The sequence below is a fragment of the Notolabrus celidotus genome, chromosome 15, assembly GCF_009762535.1.
Source record: "Notolabrus celidotus isolate fNotCel1 chromosome 15, fNotCel1.pri, whole genome shotgun sequence".
NCBI classification, from domain to species: Eukaryota; Metazoa; Chordata; class Actinopteri; order Labriformes; family Labridae; genus Notolabrus; species Notolabrus celidotus.
Genome location: NC_048286.1, coordinates 29657611 through 29676949, shown reverse-complemented (window position 1 = coordinate 29676949; position 19339 = coordinate 29657611). Strand labels below are relative to the sequence as shown.

The window sequence follows — 19339 nt, the reverse complement described above, 5'->3', positions numbered from 1 at the left end:
GCCTGTTCGATTCCCGGCCGGTCGACAATTTCCTGCATGTCTTCCCCCGCTCTCCACTCCCCACATTACCTGTCTCTCTCAAGCTGTCCTGTCAAATAAAGACAAAAAGGCCAAAAAATAAATAAATAAAAAATACTCTGACTATTATAATTAACAAAGCTAACTTCACTGCAAATGAAAAAAGATTAAACAGTGTGATTTTATATCTGACACATAAATATCATTGATGGGGGACCCACTTTGCTTGACTTACCGTATGTCTGCAGGGCATGCGGTTTACATACAGCTGGACCCATCAGATAAGTACTTTTTCATTTTTATACCTGTAAACTCAAAAACCTCTCCTGGAAAAAAAGTGTTGTTTTTTTAATTAACTAGTCATGCTTTCCACTGAGTGTCTGATTACCAAATATATACATTTGTGTGTTTGGTATTTAGAGGACTTTCTGCCACCTAGTGGCAAAATAAACTTAATTCAGCTTCAAATATGAAAGTAATAGTTGAAGATGTCCCGTTAAAAATGTGAGAGTAGATCATGCAATACAGTTCTATGTCATGGTGTTGATTTGTTCATACACTTTAATGTTGTAGCAGGTTCCAGAGATGCTTAAAGTTTAAAACTGTATAGAAATTCATAACAGAACCTCATCATTATTTCATTTCATTTTAGCAATTTCCTTTTGTTTTCAAATATTCCTCTAAAAAAGATGTTATTGCAGAATAGCTTTAATAATGAGACTGACTGATGAGTAATATTAATTAATTAAATCATTTATACTAATTACTTTATTCTAGTTCTGTGATTTTAGAGCTATCTGCTACCAGAATTTCAGGATCAGTAAAACACTTTATCTTGCCTCTTATCTTAAAATGATGCACTCACACAAACAGGCACAGCTGCAAACGCACACACACTGACTCACACACAATCTCCGTCCATGACCGTATATCTTCTGAGAGGATTAGTGCAGCCTAAAGGTGGAGCAAAAATTGTGAAGGTTTGTGGGAGTGTAATCCTCTGAGCTCTCAGGGAGACGGAGAGAAAGAGGGATGGAAATATCGAACTCTTTGCCCTTTGGATTTTGTGAGAAACTGATGAGATGAAAATCATTTCTCCAGAATAACAGGACGCTGGGTTAGGACCATTTAATGGCAATATATGAGACGGAGCTGCCCGTCCTCAGGGAACAGAAATGGTGCACAAACTTCTGCTGCATGTCGGTGAGTTAACTGCTTCAATCATGTTTTATAATCCAGCCTGTTTGAAGACTCTTTGAATCATTATTCATGACAGGATTATAATCCTGCAGCCCATATGGTGTGTTTACAGCTGCTTCTCTCCTCTGATATGAGTAGATATTACAAATGTGATATTAAAAAGGACAGCAAGTGTCTAAAAACTAATCAAACTTCCTCCCCTTTCATTTTCTCTCTCAGCTTTAGCAGCAAGCCTCATCTCACCTGTGCTGTCAGGTGCCTCCAACACAAAAACTAAATCTCAAGGTATCAGCCTCAGTCACTGTCCATCATTCACTAATCACCATTTGATTGTTTTCTTTAAGAGTTAATGACAGACCGCAGCTCTGAAACAGATGTGCATTCATTCTTAATTCCTTTATGTGTCACCGTGTTTACCTCAAACAAGCTGACTGAAAGATGCTCAGATAAGGGTGAAAGAAAAAGTTCATACATATTTATTTTTGATTTACTCTACATGAATTTCATGCTGTTTTGTGATCAAGCAAGAAGTTCACGAATTGAGTGAAATGTCTCACATTTGCAAAGTGAAAAGATTTAGTTTTTATACCAGTAAGATAAGATAAGATAAGATATTACTTTGTTGATCCCCCTGGAGGGAAATTCAGTTGTTACAGCAACCCAGACATAAGTACAATCAAGAAAAAGTTTCAATAAGTAAAATAAAATTAAATAAAATTAAATTAAATTAAATTAAATTAAATAAATAAAATAAATAAAATAAGTAAAACTTAAAATAGATAAATAAAGCTAGAATATAATTTAGATATATACAATGTTACAATGGAATTTAGATTAAATAGAAGTAATTACAGGCAGGATTAAAAATGTTTCAGTAGTGACAGGTTGACATGGTGTGATTATGGTTGGTAGTGACTGATTAAGCAATAAGGGTGTGTAATATGATCATGAGTTGTAGTTACAATAATAACGTAATATAGCAGTCAAGAGAGTCAGTAAAGTCAGTCAAGGTAAAATAAAATCTCTAAAATTGAACGTGTTAATTAGATGATTCAAGATTTCACCTGAAATTTATATTAATCTGCATTTTGGTTGTAATATTTTCTGACATTTATAGGATATAATTGATGCACTAAATGATGTCATCAGTTCAGCTGTATTATTCTAAATGCTTGATATAAAAACAAGTTAAAGCTGCTGTGAGGAACTTTTGTTTTGTATCGATTCTGGCGTCCCCTTGTGGACAAAGTGATAGCTCTTATCTCTTTTCCCATAGATGCAAAAGTAGTGTCTTCAACAAAAACCTCATCCTGTTGTCTTTTAACAGTCAACTTTATCAGGCAATGTAATTATTTTCCATGAAATCAGTCAAATAAGGGCTGTTTTTGAAGCAAGATTTCCATCATCTGGTCTGACACCTACCCCCTCAGGGCGGTTTCAGGCATTAAAAATGACAACAGAGAAGGTGTCAGTGTTGTTACTGATGGTCTTGTTTGCTATTGAAGATCATAAAGAGGCATCAGTATCATTTTCAGTCTGTTTCTCAGCCAGTTCAAAACTCCTCACAGGGCCTTTAATAGTTAAGTTATTTCACTTCACACTGCACAAATAAAAACCTAAACAGTTATATTTACAGCCTTTGTATGAGGTTAAATCCAGTCTTCGTGACATTCAGAGCAGCAAATCTGCACTTCACATTGAATTACAGGAGATTTAATGGTGTGGGAAGAAACAGCAGTCTGATTTACGCCAAGTTTAACACTTTAATCTGCCGCTGTGTCTTTGTTCTGTCTACATGTCTCTCCAGTGAAGAACAACTCAGGTGTGACTCCAGCGGGGCAATGTGGAGCCTGGATAAAGGAGCCCGAGGGAGGCCAATTCACCTCACCCAACTACCCTCAGAAATACCCAGCTGAGAGGGAGTGTGTTTACATCATAGAAGGTGAGGCTTCATCTTTGTGGCTTTTTTACTAACTCTCCACCTGCTTCTAAGTCTCACCTCCTCTGCACTCTGTCGTCCTCCTCAGCCGCTCCCCGGCAGTGCATCGACTTATTCTTTGATGAGAAGTACTCCATAGAGCCGTCTTGGGAGTGCAAGTTCGACCACATCGAGGTCCGGGATGGGCCCTTTGGTTTCTCGCCCATCATTGGTCGCTACTGTGGGCAGGTGAGCCCGGCATACGTCCGATCCAGCGGGCGGTATCTGTACATCAAGTTTGTGGCTGATGGTGAGCTGGAGGCCATCGGTTTCTCTGCTCGGTACAACTTCACTCAAGGTGAGTGATCACAAAGTGATTGCAGTAATCAAAATGGATGGATTAAAATTGATCAAATGAATGTGTTTAAGGTAAAGAGGTTAGTCATAAGAACTCCTACGATATGTCTACAAACATAACAGACAGAGCAGTCTTCACCTGATCTTGTGTCATCACATACTGTACCTTTAGTCCTGTTTTATGACTGAACAATGATTGATTGATGGAAAGCATTTTAGCCTCTTACAGCTCTATTCAAATCACACCTCTCAACCAAATCTATCCAGTGGCCAAGAAACCTTTTGGTGGTTTAAGAAGCTTCAGAAACAGAAGCAAAAATAAATAGAACCCAACCTACCTTTAATCAGGTAGCAACAGGAGTAACTTCAAATGACTCTAAACGTTGCTTCAAATGTGTGCTATTACTTTGCCTAAAAGGAGGTATAAATCCTTGCTACGTTGACCCTTAATGAAATGTTCTTTAAACCTATTTAAACTTTCTAAGCCTATCACCAAACTGTTATAATGACTTTACTCTGACTTTAGCTTTGTTGGTGTAGTACAAGAACGAAGAGAAAAGAAAATTGTTTCTCCAGTTTTAATTGAGGTCACATACTGACTAATAATAAGTTAAATCCTTTTTCAGTTTAATCAGAATCCAAACATGAGTCAATTTTGTGCTTTAAGTATTTCACTTTAATTTTATGTCACTTTCAGTGTACCACAGCAGGGGTTCCCAAACTTTTCAGCCCGCGACCCCCAAAATATAGATACCAAAGACTCGTGACCCCCACTGTCCCTCAAAGTGATTTAATGTGGCTTCATTTAGCTGGTCTGCAGAAAACTAGTCTACCTATTTGAGCATGTGTCTGTGTTTTCTGTGCCATTATGAATGAACTTACTGCTACTGATGCTTTTGATAATTAACTGTTCACAAACCCTAACCTTAGGAGTCATCTGGCAAAATAGAAAGGCAGAAAACTCATTGCATTTTCTATTTTCAAGGTTTTATTTCAAGTTTAGCTACTATTTTTGTCTGTGTTTTACTATAAATGGGTAAAATGTACTGTTTTTAGATAACTTTTAAAAAAGAACATTCTGGAAGACATCTCACGACCCCCCATTTGTGTCTCGCAATCCCCCAGGGGGTCCCGACCCACACTTTGGGAACCCCTGTACTACAGCACATAGTCTGGATGAAACAACAATGGACAGGACAGCAGCTATCTTGAGTGAAGCCAAAACTTTTAGAGCTCCCCAAGGTGACTAGCTGCTATCTTAGGCCCGCCTCCTCTATTGTACCAGGTGGAACATGTGTCAAACTATAACATTAAAATGAACATTGAAGACACTTTTGCACAATATTTCTGTCATTATAGCTTGATTGAATTATGCTGATTTAGGTGGAGTCATTAATTTTTCAGAGTTATAGTCTGAAGACGTTAATTGAAGTAGGCTACACAGTCTTGAAACTTAGAATTTGTATTTAAAATGGCTTTAAAAATACAACGTTTACCAGCAACAAATGACAAGGTCAGGGCTTAGCTCCTCATGTTTACGATGTCTGTCTCCCCCCCTGGTTGTGGCTTCTCCAGTGCAATATGTTAGCACTTACCAAATCAGTACTGTGGCTCACATCTCCCACAGTGTCCATATTAACATATAGTCAAAGGTACTGACACAAGAACAGAAATACATTTTAAATAAGGTAAGACAAAGGTAACAAAAGAATACTTAAACTCTAAATTGCTTTGTGCGGGGCCTTTAGATGTAAATTAAATTATTTATTTGATAGATGGAATAAATCAAGGAAGGATCGTTTGTGGAATAAAAAAAACTTGTAGAGATTAAAAGAGGGAATGCTCCATTGCCAAAATTAAGACAAACAGAAAGATTCTTCACAGGAGCTTTAAGTGTCTTTGAGTATCATAAAAAATAATGTGTAGCTTATTTATTTATTTTACTAAAACTGTTTCCAAGTTATCAGGTTCATTGTTTGAATTTAGAAAAAAATGAAAGCCTCAAAATGAACTGATAGATTCTGAACTAGAATGTAAAATGATAACTCTTATGAAGGCATCAAACTGAATCAATTTAATCTGGTTGTTCATAACTGTCTATCAACTGAGTAAACACAGTCAAAAGTCCTGTACATAAAAAGAAGTGTATCTGTGGGGTTGTGTAGGTGAGGATGCTGACATGTAGACCCGGAGAAACTTCAGTCAGTGCATAAACCAAACATCTGACAACTCCACACCCTGTCGACCAAAACAAAGTGCTTCTTGTGATGCTGCTGTATTTAGAGGTCGAGGGCATGGCTTCACGAACAGCTAAAGAAGCATCCAGGCTTGTGTTGTTGGTTACATTTTAATACCATTTGTACGGAGTGTTATGAAACAGGACACAACTTGTGTAAAAGTCTGATGTTTTGTTGCCTCAGCCCACTGTCCTTCTTATATCAGACCAGCTGCTGCTGTGTCTGTCTGGTCAGGTTTATGTTTAGAGTATTACTACGACTCTAAGCCTCTGACTTCTTCCTTTGGCACTCTTTCCTGATCCACTAGCCTGCAGTGAGTTTGATATGTCGGCTGCCACATGTCGAAACTTGTCACCATTTTCTCTCTGTCTCTTTATTTTGGGGGTAATGTGACAAATTATAACCTGTACTTCCAGTGTCACAAGGTAGCAGGTGTTTGATTAAGATCTGTACCACAGAGGAGCTCCAGGCTGTGTTTGAAAAGTGTTTGAAAAGTGCAAGTGAAGACAAAAAGTTTTTCATTAAAACTTTAATAGTGGTCCGGTGGCGTGCTGCTGGGAATGTAACCTTATTTCCATTTGCAGTGCAGGCATACCAGCTGCAGCTCACAAGGAACGTGTGGGCAGAGGGAGGCAGAGTGTCTCAGTCACACTCACACACAGACACATGCACACACACATGCACACACACAAGTTAATGAAAGCTTGTCTTCAGGGGAATACAGCTTGTCAGCGCTTGAGCCGCAGCAGCAGCTTAAGGGAGTCCAAGGCAGAGGCTTCATTAACAGCAGATTTTATAGGCCACCTACACTGACGGGGGGCAGAGATTAATCTGCATCCTTCTGTCCATCCAGCCGTCCTGCTATCTTCCTCCTGTCTTTCTTAACATGATCGTGCCTCTGCACGTTATCTTTTTGTTCTGGGAGGGATGTTCTAGTTTCAGACACTCCTGTGAGGTCCTTGCATGCAAACTAGTTTAAAGTTGCTGGAGGCAGAGGTTGTTTGTGCATGTTGGGGTTCAGTACTTTCTGAAAACACTGGACACAATTTCTGTGATCCTTCACCAAATGTAAGAGTAGAGTCTCTGTATCCTCCAGTGGTAAAGACTGAATTGGCATTTTTAATCATTTATACTCTCAGAAAGGGAAATGCATCTGAAAGCGCCTTCCTTTGATAAACAGCATTAACTCTCCCTCTCTTCATTATTGGCAGATCAGGGTCTCTGTCTGTTTACATCACATGTATTGAGTCTCCCATGCCAAATGCTAATCTCCTGTCTAATTCCACTCATCACCGGTGGAGAGAGAGAATAACATCAGCCTCATGCACACATGCTTCCACACATTTTTTAAAGAGCAGCAGTATTTTTGAAAGCGTTAATGCACAATACACTGACCCCGACTTGAACTCTGTCTAAATTATTTGCTTTTTCAAACCACAGATGAACAATTTATGATTGTATTCATTGCTCTGCTGCATTTTTTGAGAGTTATTGAAGCTGGGGTTGATAGTCAGATTTAGATGCACTTTTTGCTATGCTGGTTAAGATTATCTTTATGTCCTGGTGGCAATCAATACATAATGTGTTCTTAAAAAAGAGTGAAAAAAAGCTGCCATCTACAGCCGGAGTAAACCTGGGAAAACACCAACCAATCCCTGCCATCAGGAGCCAAATTATGAAACCAATCAAATCCTGTCCTGCCGTTCTGCCCGCCTCCTGCAGAGCGTACATTTCATGTTTGTTTGTGTTTTTAACTTTCACTATGATAATGTTTTGGTGTTTTCTTACTGCTGAATGAGACATGAGTTGCTTGTGCGTGTGAGCGTGGGCGTCGTTTTGGAGGAGCTCCAAGGGGAGTGGGGAGGGGTTAGAAGGAGAATCAGGACAGGGAGAATAGATCACTTTCAACCACATCATCTTAATGACGCTGATTTTCCCTTCAGGTTTGAGAGTTAGAGTCCGAACCTTTAGCCAAATATTCAGCCAACAAATTATATTTACGTGTGTGTTCTTGAAGTTCAAAGTTGTCTTAAACATTGATTTTTATCCTGTGTTTAATTGGGATTTTCTTGGCTTTTAAATGTATCCGTGATTTTATAGTAGAGTACAGTAACGCATAAAGTTAAAGAACTGTTAATGGGCGAGGGATGGAAGCAAAGGAGGCTCTATTGGAAAATAATTTAGTTACAGCTCATTTTTTGGACCATGACCTTAATTCAACATTTAAAACAAGGAGCTATGAACTTTAACAAGTTCATTTTAATCAGTGTGAACTGAACTTTGTGTTGAAGCTCAATATTAGTGTGAACGTGCACAAAACTGGCTTTTGTTTTTTGATACATATCTACTTAATGTGCAAAAAACACAAATGAGTGCTTGTTCATAGTCTGTTTGCCCCTTGTGCCAGCTAATGGAAAAATATATATATTTCCTGGGGTTTAAATACATAATCAGATATGATAAATAAACCCTAATCTATGATATAACCTTTGAAGGGTGAGTACACTGAAGCAGCTCAAACAACTCACAGAATTGTAAATAATTAGAAGCTAGATTGAAGTAAGAAACATTAAATGGTCAAACACCATACCAATCATGTGCTTTCATTCCACTTAGTAGTATACATTTACACTGTATCAGCGTTCAGTGTTCTTATGTGCACCATTTTTCAAAGGGAATATTATTAGGACAGGATTTACATAAACCATCCTATATCTGCCCTTAAGCTCATCTTTACATCTTTATTCTTCATATTGGGCACAAAGCCACACACACACACACACACACACACACACACACACACACACACACACAGAGGGAGAGAGAGTGAATGTGAGTAATCTGAACAAGCCTGAAGCAGAGCCCGGTAAGGAATATGAGAGGATTAATAAGAGTCCTTGTTGATTTGAGCCTCGGTTTGGTCCATCACCTGCTCCTCTTAGGTCCATTATCTGATTCAAAGTTTATTTAACACGTCACTAATCAAAGTTTTGTACAAACCTAACGTACAAACTGTCTTCTCCACTCTGCTTCACTTTGGACACAGGTTTTGTGCCCTTGTCTGGTGTTATGTGTTGTTACATAATGCATTATTCAGCATTTACAGAGTTTCCTCAAAGTCTGGATTTCTTTATACAAAATCAAACTTTGCAGGGATTTGAAGAAAGGAACATTGTGACATTTTTATCATCCAGTCGTCAATGTTTGCTGGGCCTAATCTGTCCTGAACTAAGCCGGTATATCAGGATTCATAATCCAACTCACAAGTAGATTCATCAGCACAAAGGTTTAGAGCACAATTTTTCCTCCCTTTCTAATGTGAAATGTGTGTTTTTCTCTTTTTGATGAAGGGCATCTGGGGAGTTTAGATGAGGGCAGAGGGAATATTGTGCCTCAGAGATTATGTAAATCCAGGACAGCTGTGTTTTTATTTTGTTGTACAATATTTCTTTAATATTGTCATTTCCAATACGAGGTCTCTGCTATTTTTGTTTTCAGTTTGGCCTCGAAAACATTTTCCTTGAAAAGAATAATCACAGTGAATATTACATGAGCATAGTCTAATCATTCTTATAAGGTCTACGTTTGTTGTCAAGGTTTATTCGTATGTAAATCTAAAGCATGTGTACTTGAACATGGGTGGCATGGAAAGATTGTGGAAAATAACAAACATCATGATTTAACAGAAACATAGTAAACTGTGTTTATACAATCAACCGCATATTCATATGGACGTCATGCCTCTCCATTGCCTCATTTGTCAACAGAGCTGTCAATCATATTTTTGACATGTACTCACTCCACAAATTAATATGTACACATAAATCAGCATGATACTAACTAACTGCTATGATGGAATAGATGTTTGAGAAAAATGTATTTGTTCATTTTCTAGTTTAAAGGCACTATGAGGAGTTTTTCAAGAGCTGAGAAACAGACTAAAACCAACACTGATGCCTCTTTATGACCTTCAAAAGCAAACAAAGCCATAAACAGCAAAACTGGTACCTTCTCTGTTGTCATTTGTAATGCCTTAAACCACTCTGAGGGGTAGGTGTCAGACCACATGATTGACATTTGGCTTTAGAAACATCCTTTTTTGGCTGTTTTCATGGCAAGTAATCACATTGAGGAATACATTTGGCTGTTAAAAGACAGCAGGGTGAGGTTTTTTGTTGAAAACACTAATTTTGCATGTACAGAACAAGAGATAAGAGGTATCACTTTGTCCACAATGGGGCGCCGAAATTGATATAGATCAAAAGTTCCTCACAGCAGCTTTAACCCATGTTTCATCTGCTTCAATGAAGGAGGTGGGCTTTGTGACCTATACTGCAGCCAGTCACCAAGGGGAGCTCCATATTTTATACACTCTATGATTTATCCAGATGAGCCTCACAGATGGAGATGACTCCGATTTTTTGTATGTTTTCGTCGCAATGTCCAATTATAACTACAAACCACAATTACTGCAAGTTGAAGTCCATATGTTACAAATTACTCACTTGTGGCTAAGGCTGGATATCGTTCAAAAATATGTGATACCTGTACCGATACCTTCATTTCGATACCAGTTCCTTAACGATACTTTTTTCAATACCAACTTTATAAAATCAATTGTAACAAAAAGAAAAACCCATTACACATCATCAACAAATGTTGAGTTTTATTTTTCAGCTTTGTTATTCAAGTTGTGGCTGATAAAAAGTAGCATGTAGGTGAGTAGAGAAGTTAGAGTTATTGGTTGAAATGGCTGAAAAGACCACTTTGTCATTTATTTACAGTCTATTTGTACTACACACATGCTGACAGGGAGATATAAAAGATAGTTAGAAAGAAATCCACAACCAGTCAGTGTCTGTGAAACATCGGCATCGGTTTTATAAATCAAACAACTGATCAGATTTTAAACTATGAATGCAGTCGTTGACACACTTAGATTTTTAGTAACTATGTTATGTTTTGCTTTTAGACCCTGAGTTCAAAAAACTGGGGGATCTTCCTGCTCTTCCATGTGAGTATTACACTTTGGTTATCATATCCCTGCACAGAAATTAGACCAGCCCCATGTAGACACTGCTAACTGTGAACAACTACTTTGTTAGTGCAAATAATGACATACATGTATGGTATCACTTTGATTTATTAGTGTCAAAGTAAACATGACTTTAACAAGATTACTGTCTCTCATAGATTGTGAGTTTGAGATGGGTGGTCCAGAAGGCTTCGTGGAGTCCGCTCAGATCACCGTGGAGGGCCGGGCTCTGCAGACTGAGGCGGTGGACTGCAGGTGGTACATCAAGGCTCCGCCAAGATCTAGGGTATGTGTACATCCAGCTGTTATTAACTATTGTCTGTTGTGGTGAAGTTACATGAAGCTGTTGACAGATGAATGCATTTATGTATTAAATTTCACTTGGTTGAAAAGTGAGCTTTAACCAGAGCCTGCTGTGGTAAGTTTGGGTTAAACCATAATGTGGTGTCTACTAATAAAACATCTACTAAACCTTCATTTTTGCAAGCACCAGCTAAAAAACATGACTTTTTCCCATAAACTTCATCGTCATCCATTCATTTCAGTTATAAAAGATGAACTGAAGACGTAATTACTGTCAAAGCCTGGTCCATTAACTTCTGATTGTGCTCTCTCCACAGATCTACATGCGTTTCCTGGAGTACGAGATGCACAACTCAAACGAGTGTAAGCGTAATTTTGTTGCCATCTACGACGGCAGCAGTTCAGTTGAGCACCTGAAGAATAAGTTCTGCTCCACGGTGGCCAACGATGTCATGCTGTCGTCCTCTGTGGGCGTGGTGAGACTGTGGGCAGACGAGGGGAGCAGGAAGAGCAAATTCAGGATCCTCTTCACAACCTTCCATGAACGTGAGTTTGAAAAAATGAAAAAGCAGATTGACTTTGAGGCAAAGACAGGCGAAACCATCAGCAAGGGAGCTGTTAGACTGAGGCCCAGCTACACACCTGTGATTCACAGTCAGTGTTGCAAAAGAACATAGAAAAGAAGACTTTGAGAATACCCCTTTAACTTATCAAAAAAATATAAGCTACATAAATGAAATGGCATTAGTGAGAAAAGTTGGTACTGACAATCCTACAGAAAGAAATGTTCCTCCTCTGCATTTCCCCTTAACTGTATGAAGCTTTCTTACTTCTTGTTTTAGTTTCTACCCACCCCATCCACTACCATCAAACAAACTTCAACAAAATATATGAATAAAATCTTGTTACCTATACTCAGCACCAAAAGCTGATTGATCTGCAGTCTGAATAGAATTGTTCAATTATCAGCCAATTAGCCAGCACTTTATGTTTTCTCTAGGAATCTGAAAGCAGAGTGAAGAATGGATCTATAAAGGACCACACATTTATAAAGAGCTATATACTCTAGGGCGACAATATATCAAGCTCTTGTTTCAGAGTCTTGCTCTGCCCCTAAGTGGCCAAAAACCTAATGGTAAAGTAAATCTAAACGTTGCATACCTGAGTCAACATCAGGTTAAATTCAAGTCTGAATTTTGACACTCTGAAATGGGTAGATGTTTTTTTCAGGTTTCCACGTGACACATCTTCATGACTCCTACCTCTTGTATTTCAGCTCCGTGTGAAAGCCAAACTTTCTTTTGCCATAGCAACATGTGCATCAACCAAACCCTGGTCTGCAACGGCATCCAGAACTGTGTTTACCCATGGGATGAGAATCACTGCAAAGGTATGCTCACTGAAAAGCTCACTACCACTACCAGTCATTTCTTAGTTTTGGATGAACATTACATCACTTTTCTTCATTTCATCTCCCAAAACCAGAGAAGAGGAAAGCCAGTATCCTGGACAAACTGGATCACACCAACCTCACCATCATTGGAGTAACCTGCGGCCTGGTTGTCATCCTGCTCGTCATCTCCGTCATCATCCAGGTCAAACAGCCTCGCAAGAAATACATCATCCGCAGGTTAGATCAGCTGACTTGAATCTCATTTTTACAGCTTAACACATCACATCTTACTGGTTCCTGTATGAAGATGATTTGAAGAATTGTTCCTGGAGACATAGCTATCAGTGTGTACAAAATCTGTGAAATCTGTTTCTATGTCATAATTTGTCCTTATCCACAGAGATGACTTTGACCCTGCCCTCCTCCACCCTGGTTTTGATCCCCCTCACTATGAGCTCTGCACTCTGCGTCGCGCCCCATCCGGCGACCTGACTGATGCCGCCCTGGCTGAGGACTACGAAAAGTTCCACAAGCTCCGCCGCTCCTCCTCCAAATGCATCCGTGATCACCACTGTGGCTCTCAGGCAGGGAGCATGCACGGCAGTGTCCATGGTAGCCGCAGCAACCTGAGCATGAGGGATGGCAACGCTGGTGACGGGGGCGCTCTTGTTCCACCACCACTGCCCCCAATGATGGTGAGCCAGCAGTCCCCGCACCTGTCCCACCTCACCACGCCAGCAGGACGGAGGAGCATCCTGGTGATGAAGCACAGCTACTCTCAGGATGGAACGGACGGGTACAGAGGGGAGGAAGAGGAGGATTTGATGATGGATGATGGCCCCACCACAAGCCAGCACCTTATGCACCATCATCAGATCCACCATGGGCCGCTGGGGATGGACCATGCTGTCCACCGCACCCTGTCTAATGACTTCTAATGCAAAACTTAATGGCAATACGAAAAATGTATAAAGGAGATCATCATGTCATTCTGTTTACCTGACTGTTCTGACCTTTTAAATTAGGTTTCACTTTATTTGATATAAATAAGGGCTGTTTGTTACAGGTCTTGTTTGTGGTGGATCTTTATTCTAACTATAGAGTTAAGTTTTATATGAGCTGCCACAGTCGTAGAACAGAATGGAGTTGAAAAAAGCTAAATTAGTTCTTATAAAATATACAAATACATTTTCATCCAACAGAGAAACTGTTGTGCATCCTTAATACCAGTTTTACATTGCATCACTGCCCGTTTTTCTCCTTTTTGTTAATTGTTTTATGATTGATTTGTTGTGTGTTGTCATGTTTCCTTTACGTTTGGACATTATCGTTCCACTACAGAACAAAAAGAAAGTCAATGATTTTAAAACAGGCCAGCAATAATGCTGTTAATACTTTTCAAGTAAGTAAAGTCAGGGACACCTTTCCTATAAAAAAAACTATATGTACAAATGTTGTCAGAGAGGTTAAACTTGAGGAATACATGATTTGATTTTTGTTTCTGTTAGTTAGGAAGTATCAATCAATGTTAATATGTTTATATCAGTTCATATATCACTTTTGTTTGTTTTTTCTGGTTCATCTCTTTTGATTAAATGAGTGTCTCAATTGATTATCTAATCAAAGTCGTCTTTCTTCTCTACTCTGCATGACACTATCACATTATCATTGAACGTGAGCAGCACACTGCAAAAACTCGAAATCTTACCAAGTTAAATTGTCTCATTTTAAGCCAAAATATCTTGATTTAAGATACATTTACTTATGAAGTAATATTTGAGCAAGATACCGGTACTGGGACTTGTTTCAATGCATCTTAAATATCTTGTTATGTCAAACGATTTTGAAATGATCTTGTTTCGAGTTGTAATTTAGAAAAAAAAAGGTTTATTTTACATTTTTCAAGCTGAGATCTTATTTGTAGAAGACGGATAATCTTGATTTAAGACAATTCACCTTACTTGATTTAAGTAAATGCATTTTATTGGAGAATCTATCTGAAAACAGCTCCATTGATAAAGGAAAGACAGAAAGAAAAGTTGTTTTTTTAAGTGTGGGTTACAGTTTTCAGACACTGTTTCTTCTAAATCAGATAAAAATATACATCCTCAAACCACATGCACACAATGAAACACCTACTTTTGAGCATAGCTGGCTTATCCTAAAAAACAACATGACTGAATATTAGTATATCCAGCTCACTATGAGAAGACATTATATCTCAAAATTCTCAAATTAAACTTTGGAATCTTATTTCAAGAACAAGATGGTCTTAAACCTAGAGAAGTGCCACTATAATACAACTCAAATTAAGGTGAATATATCTCAAATGAAGAAGTTGACATGAAATGTATTAGAGCAAAAATATTTTTTGGAGTGAAAAAATACTAATTGTTAGCATTCCTGGCTTATTCTGAGAAACTAAGCTTTAAAATACTGGTAAATTATTGCTTAAAATAAGTTTTCCCTGCTAATTCTAGGATCACAGTTTTCTAAATATTACTTCTTATTTTAAGAAATCTTAAAAAGCAAATTTGTTCTTGTTCTAATGGCAGATTTTGTTGCTTATGTCAAGGTAAAAGTACCTTGAAATAAGGTTTTTTTCTTGTTATTGGAGGAGCATTTTTTCCAGTGCATGTGTGTTTGTATTTGTACGTTTAGAATGTTAACCGACAGGGAACAAAGGCAAGACGGAACCTTTGCTTGCTTATTTTTTGTCATCCTTACGGACTCAAAACAGCGCTGCACAGGTCATCCCCCAGTGTGCATGGATGGATGTCAGGGTAACAGGACCAACTTTAATCAGATAATAAGTCTGTTCTTTAAAAAACGTGTTGTGCACTTGACAGAACTCTCAATGAGAAGAAGCTGTTTCATATTTACGACACTTCCGTTGGTAAGCTAGCTTGTCCAGCTCCCCTTTATCCCCAGGTGTCATGACATTGTTGGTTAACGTGTAACATATCTGTGTAGCCAGCATCATGACACAAGAGGAGCTCCTCTTTGACCCGGGACAGTCAAAGGGTGATGTCGGGGAGGGGAAGAGCAGAAGCCGACTGGGTGTCATCGTCACCGGGGTGCTGGGAGGCTCCCTGGTCGCCCTGTACGCCGTGGCTGCTCCGTTTATCACCCCTGCCCTGAGGAAGGTCTGCCTCCCGTTCGTCCCTGCGACCACAGCTCAGGTGGAGAACGTCCTCAACGTGCTGCGAGCCAGGACAGGGACCCTGGTGGACATTGGGAGTGGAGATGGAAGAATAGTAAGTTTCATTCCTAAGGGTGACTCACGATAAGATGACTGAGAATGATAACATCACAATAATAAAGATTATTTAAAGTGAAATATATTGCAGGGGAAACGTAATGGTATCTTAGTGTTTCTCATTCACCCTCTCAGAAAACAAATCCAGATCTGACAAGTCTAGGTTGAAAAAAGCAATGAAACTCCCCATACTTTGGCTTTTTCACAAATCTGAAACTGGGTTTTAAAAGTCTGAAGCCTCTCTGGGATCCTCATCTAGATCCAACAAGTCTAGGTTCAGTGTTGGATCAGGACCTGATTTCTTCAACCATTCCCTAAACAGCAAAATCAGATAATCAGATATGCTGACTTCAACGTTGCTGTGAGGAATAAAGATGATTTAAAGTGAAATTTATTGCAGGGGAAAACATAATTGTATCTTAGTGTTTCTCATTCACTGAAGAATACACAATGCTCATTTCAGTTTGCACAAATAGGATCACATTTTCACTAAGCTGAAGTGTTTCCAAAAGTCTGTAGACCCTCTCAGAAAACAAATCCAGATCTGACAAGTCTAGATGAAAAAAGCAATGAAACTCCCCTACTTTGGCATTTTCAAAAAATCTGAACCTGTATTTTAAAAGTCTGAAGCCTCTCTGGGATCCTCATCTAGATCCAACAAGTCTAGGTTCAGTGTTGGATCAGGACCTGTTTTGAGGAGTCGTGAATTAATGACACTGTGAGAGAAACCTGTTATGAGTGACTTAGTATTTTTAGTGAAGATTTGTAGTATAATTTAGACACAGGGTCTCATTCTCGAGTTAGACCTGTTCCAAACAGTAGCAGCAAAACAATACAATGTTACAGACAGACAGAACTATTACTGTTTTGGTTGACAGATTATGAAATACAATGAACAGGAACTGATCTCCTCTGTTACCGTGATTTGTACTAGTAAGCTCAAACAAAGGCTCTTAACCCAAATGAGCACTTACCCGTTTGACTTCAAAGTTTAACCTGACTTCTTTTACATCACACTGCACCTGCTGCAGTTGCTGTGAATAACTGATTTACTTTTGCTGACACATTCTTCTGTTCTCAGGTGATCGCAGCAGCCAAGCAGGGATTCAAAGCTTCAGGCTTCGAGCTGAACCCCTGGCTGGTGTGGTATTCTCGTTACAAGGCCCGGAGAGAGGGAGTCCATCGCTCCTCCTCCTTCTACATCTCCGACTTGTGGAAGGTCAGTGATGCATCACATGCATTACATCATTTCTTCAAGCATGTAAAAGCTTCCTGATTGACATCAAGTATCATTTGGTGCAGGACATTACAAGTGTATCTGATGTCATTAATGTATTTTTTTCTTTTGCCAGGTCAGTTTTGCTGAGTACTCAAATGTCGTGATTTTTGGAGTGCCTCAAATGGTGAGTTCTTTGTTTCTCCAGCAGAAGTTTTGTCCTATTTTATTTTGTATCTTCTTCCATGTGACAGTTTAAGTCATAATACAGTAACAACGGTACCATTTGTTTTTCATGATCGCAAACTATTACTCTTTATAACATAACAGTCTATGTCTGTGTCTGCAGATGGAAAAGCTGGAGCTGAAGCTAGCGAGCGAGCTACCGACTACAGCCAAGGTGGTGGCCTGCCGCTTTCCCTTTCCTACCTGGGTTCCTGAACAAACCGCTGGGGAGGGCATAGACACTGTGTGGGTGTACGATGCCCAGACTTTTAAATCAGACTTGCAACATGGAAGGACACTGAAGACAGTACCAGAGCACGAGAAGACACCAGATTCACACACATGAGTGAAAACACTGGGACGTTGCTGTCAAATTGTGATTCTAAGATTCAGTATTGAGATGTTTCTTTGCAGTCTCTGCTCTGAGTTGTATCTGAAATGTCTTAGAAAGACTGGTTGGTGTGCGTTTTTAAAGGCACTGATTTAACAAGTTTATAAATCATGTTCAAGTTAAATATTTAGCTTGAAAAGATAAGAAGAAGGGACTGTGAGAGACTCTAGAGGTTAGCCTCATGTTGAAGTTATCTGGCTATCATCAGAAAAAGGATTTATCTAAGTACCTACATGCTCATCCTTCAAGTGGGCTTTTTCATTAAAGAAGCAATTTCTGTATCTGACACATGAATGATTTTATAACTCAATCATACACAGACGGTTTCAGTGCAAGTTGAAATATCAAATCCATGTATATTGTATACTAATTCACCGACAAGGTAAAAGAAAGATCACTTGACATGACTGTACTTGAACATAGTTGATAATAAAATGACAATCCTGTCAAACAGTATCAACAACTGGATACAAACTGAGGCTAAACAAACCTGCTTGGGTAATGATTGCTCATGTTCTTACTTTAATATCTAAGGAGGGTGGCTGATGTGAGGTTTTGAGATAGGAGTCAGTTGAGGAAATAAAGCGGTCTGAGGGTTGTCTTTATATTTCCCAGCTTACTGCAGTGGTTGAAATACAACACACATTTGTATTGGTTATAAGAATAAAAAGTATTCAAGAGCAGAGTATGCTGTAGGGTCAAACATGCAATATCTATATCTGATACATGTTTAACAATAAAACCTGACATGGTTTCAAATAGCTAGTAAACAACAATGACTTTGGGAAAATGTAGGAATTAAAACACGTTCAATCCAAGCTGTCTTGAGGAATTTCAGTTCTCGCCAAAGCCAAGAACATTCTGGATGATAAATCACTACTTATTCTCTACTGTTCACTTATTTCACAATATCTCAGTTACTGTACTGAGACACTTATAAAAGCTCACTGCAACCACTGTCAGTACTACAGAAAAGAGCCATCGGAATAGTTCACATTGATTTCCGTGAACACACCAATTCATTGTTCCTCAAATCCAAAATATTGAAATTATTTGACCTTGTAGATTTTAAAACTGCACAAATTGTATATAAGGCTAGGAAAAATATCCTTCCAGGAAATACTCAAAGATTATTTTTTGAAAAAAGAGAGGGGTTATAACTTAAGAGGGAAGTTAAGATTAAAGATGGTGAGTGTTCGGGCCATGAGGAAAAGCTTTTGTATTTCAGTCTGTGGAGTACAACTGTGGGTCAGACTAAATATGGAGCTACAGCAATGTCTGAACATAATTCAGTTCAAGAAGAAGTATAAAGAAATGATTTTCATGAGGTACAAGGAGGAAGACAAGTGCTGAGAATCACGAGAGGTTCACTTTTGTTTTTGTTTTTTTCCCACAATATTTTTATTTAGTTTTTTAGCAGCATGAATTACAGCGTTTTACATTCACATATTTTATAGCAAGAAATACAACTGCTGCGTTTACACATCACAAATAAGTAAAAAAAAACAAAAAAACAAGACCTAACACCCCCCCCCCCAAAAAAAATACTACTACTACTACTACTACTACTAATAATAATAATAATAATAATACAAGAAGACTTCTCCTGTTAGAATAAATGGTAATCTATACAAATTGGAGTATATAAATACATTAAATACAGAATGTGAAAAGCACCTAGGGAAAAAAAGAAAGATTCAACATGCTTTGAAACTGCAATGTCCACATAATTTAGTAATTCACTTGATCATCTATTAAATCTAAGTCCTTAACGTAATTAATGAAAG

General features: G+C 38.6%; 2 protein-coding genes across 3 annotated transcripts; both read left to right on the top strand.

Moving 5' to 3' along the window:
- Window positions 1–813: 813 nt before the first annotated feature.
- Window positions 814–14026, top strand: LOC117826940 (neuropilin and tolloid-like protein 1). The gene is made up of 10 exons (XM_034703369.1): window positions 814–1221; window positions 1438–1503; window positions 3026–3160; window positions 3246–3494; window positions 10703–10744; window positions 10924–11051; window positions 11386–11614; window positions 12345–12458; window positions 12554–12698; window positions 12862–14026. The coding sequence occupies exons 1-10, from the start codon at window positions 1194–1196 to the stop codon at window positions 13397–13399; spliced, it is 1674 nt and encodes a 557-aa protein (XP_034559260.1). The 5' UTR covers window positions 814–1193; the 3' UTR covers window positions 13400–14026.
- Window positions 14027–15187: 1161 nt separating this feature from the next.
- Window positions 15188–18050, top strand: atpsckmt (fATP synthase c subunit lysine N-methyltransferase). 2 transcript variants are annotated; one of them, XM_034703137.1, is made up of 5 exons: window positions 15188–15357; window positions 15439–15718; window positions 16802–16939; window positions 17073–17123; window positions 17286–18050. In XM_034703137.1, the coding sequence occupies exons 2-5, from the start codon at window positions 15443–15445 to the stop codon at window positions 17505–17507; spliced, it is 687 nt and encodes a 228-aa protein (XP_034559028.1). In that variant the 5' UTR covers window positions 15188–15357; window positions 15439–15442; the 3' UTR covers window positions 17508–18050. The 2 variants fall into 2 exon arrangements, with proteins under 2 accessions (XP_034559028.1, XP_034559027.1); XM_034703136.1 differs by having other exon boundaries at window positions 15189–15357; window positions 15435–15718.
- The last annotated feature ends 1289 nt before the right edge of the window (window positions 18051–19339 follow it).

Coding starts and splice junctions, on each gene's coding strand:
- LOC117826940 (XM_034703369.1), top strand. CDS start 1,194: ATGGTGCACAAACTTCTGCTGCATGTCG. Junction 12,459..12,553: donor GGATGAGAATCACTGCAAAG/GTATGCTCACTG, acceptor TCCCAAAACCAG/AGAAGAGGAAAGCCAGTATC. Junction 12,699..12,861: donor AAGAAATACATCATCCGCAG/GTTAGATCAGCT, acceptor CCTTATCCACAG/AGATGACTTTGACCCTGCCC.
- atpsckmt (XM_034703137.1), top strand. CDS start 15,443: ATGACACAAGAGGAGCTCCTCTTTGACCCGGGACAGTCAAAGGGTGAT. Junction 15,719..16,801: donor GGAGTGGAGATGGAAGAATA/GTAAGTTTCATT, acceptor TTCTGTTCTCAG/GTGATCGCAGCAGCCAAGCA. Junction 16,940..17,072: donor ACATCTCCGACTTGTGGAAG/GTCAGTGATGCA, acceptor TTCTTTTGCCAG/GTCAGTTTTGCTGAGTACTC.